At 35.3% G+C, this 1,522-nt stretch overlaps 1 protein-coding gene across 1 annotated transcript; it reads right to left on the bottom strand.

The window, feature by feature from the left end:
* Positions 1–802: 802 nt before the first annotated feature.
* On the bottom strand, positions 803–1,404 carry LOC104963786 (plakophilin-2-like). The gene is made up of 2 exons (XM_010792429.1): positions 1,278–1,404; positions 803–1,018 (listed from the first exon to the last, which is right to left on the bottom strand). The coding sequence occupies exons 1-2, from the start codon at positions 1,356–1,358 to the stop codon at positions 803–805; spliced, it is 297 nt and encodes a 98-aa protein (XP_010790731.1). The 5' UTR covers positions 1,359–1,404.
* Between the last annotated feature and the right edge of the window lie 118 nt (positions 1,405–1,522).

The following is a 1,522-nucleotide window of genomic DNA, read 5'->3' as shown; positions in this document are numbered from 1 at the left end:
ATCTATTGATAATTGTAAATGTATATTGACATACATTTAGTTAAAAGAAAAAAAAAAAATGTAAATAAATAATTTAGTTTTTGGGAGAAGGGGTGGGATTAAATTAGGGCTGCTCGATTATGGCAAAAATCATAATCTCGATTATTTGGGTAAATAATTGTAATTGTGATTATTAAATGCGATTATTCATTGACTTTGAAAACATCCATTTATTGGAGAATTTTTTTTTACATTTTTTTTTACATTTTAACAGTATTTTTTTAACAGTTGATTACCCTGAACTTTAAGTATAATTCAACTGAAAAACCCAAAAAAAATAATATAATAAAAAAATAATCCTTTTATTTCGATTACGTTGTTTTCGTAATCGTTGCAAACCAGTAATCGCGATTAAAATACGATTAATTGAGCAGCCCTAGATTAAATAAGTGTAAACTTCTTCCCACCCCTTTTCAGGTAAGTAGGCAGATCATTTGTTTAAATATCATTTGTAAGTCAATAATATTTTTGTTTATCAATTTGATACTGCTTAAGTTTGTACATTATAATTATCATGTTTCATTTAATTATAATTTTTTGTATTATTGTTTTACACATTGGAAATAAAAAAAAAAAATCAAATTCTAACGTGAATCCCAGTGACTCTCTCTGATACAGTCATTTCAAAGATAGCAACACTAAAAGTGCTGACACAGAAGCACATGAAAAGCTCTCTGATGTTCCTCTCCCGCTAAATATGATTGCCTTCTAAAGAGCAAGTTGTATGGCTGATTAAACCTGCACGCAATACTGCTCTTAAATATCACACTGCAAGAACATCGCATGTATAGTCAACAGGATTAGGCTCTGGAGGGATTACCTGTGGGATCTTAGCGCTGCGATAAGCGAAGCAGCCGACAGCTGTTTCCCTCGGAGTCAAGTTTTGTTGAGACTCTGTGATATCTGTGATCTTCTGAGGGAGCTCGGCCTCCATCTGATAGGACAGGTTGTGCAGGATGCAGACGCAGTTCTCTGTGGACTGAAGAGCAGACATGTAGATAAATAATAAGTATGTAGGTAAATAAACAGTATATATATATTTATTTTATTTTATATATATATTTTACCTCCTTGTGTCTCTTAAACTGCTGCATGTTTCCAAAGAAATGTTTTAATGTGTGCCAATTTGTGAATTGAAAGCACATGGTGAATGAAAGGTACTATACGAACACATCTTTATTATTAAAATGCGGTTGTGTATGCATCAACAAATGGATATATATAGCACATCCTTTCACCTTGTCGTCCGTCTTGTAGTCAGCCACCGCCCCCCGGATGTAGTAGACCAGAGAGTCGATCAGATTCTCACATTCCCTCATCGCCTTCCTGCCGTCGGGACCGGCAGAGCTCAGATTCCTGGAAACAGACAGAAAAACAATCGAGGTCATGTGACGTGTGTGTGTGTGTGTGTGTGTGTGTGTGTGTGTGTGTGTGTGTGTGTGTGTGTGTGTGTGTGTGTGTGTGTGTGTGTGTGTGAGAGAGA

This window comes from Notothenia coriiceps, unplaced genomic scaffold (assembly GCF_000735185.1).
Source record: "Notothenia coriiceps isolate Sejong01 unplaced genomic scaffold, NC01 NC01_scaffold00001755, whole genome shotgun sequence".
Classification (NCBI taxonomy): Eukaryota; Metazoa; Chordata; class Actinopteri; order Perciformes; family Nototheniidae; genus Notothenia; species Notothenia coriiceps.
Note: the sequence above shows the minus strand (reverse complement) of the source record. Positions and strands in the feature narration are given on the sequence as shown.

Excerpts from the sequence above, each read along its gene's own strand:
- LOC104963786 (XM_010792429.1), bottom strand. The coding sequence starts at position 1,358 with ATGAGGGAATGTGAGAATCTGATCGACTCTCTGGTCTACTACATCCGG. Across the intron at positions 1,019-1,277 it reads ACTACAAGACGGACGACAAG|TCCACAGAGAACTGCGTCTG; the intron begins GTGAAAGGATGT and ends TCTGCTCTTCAG.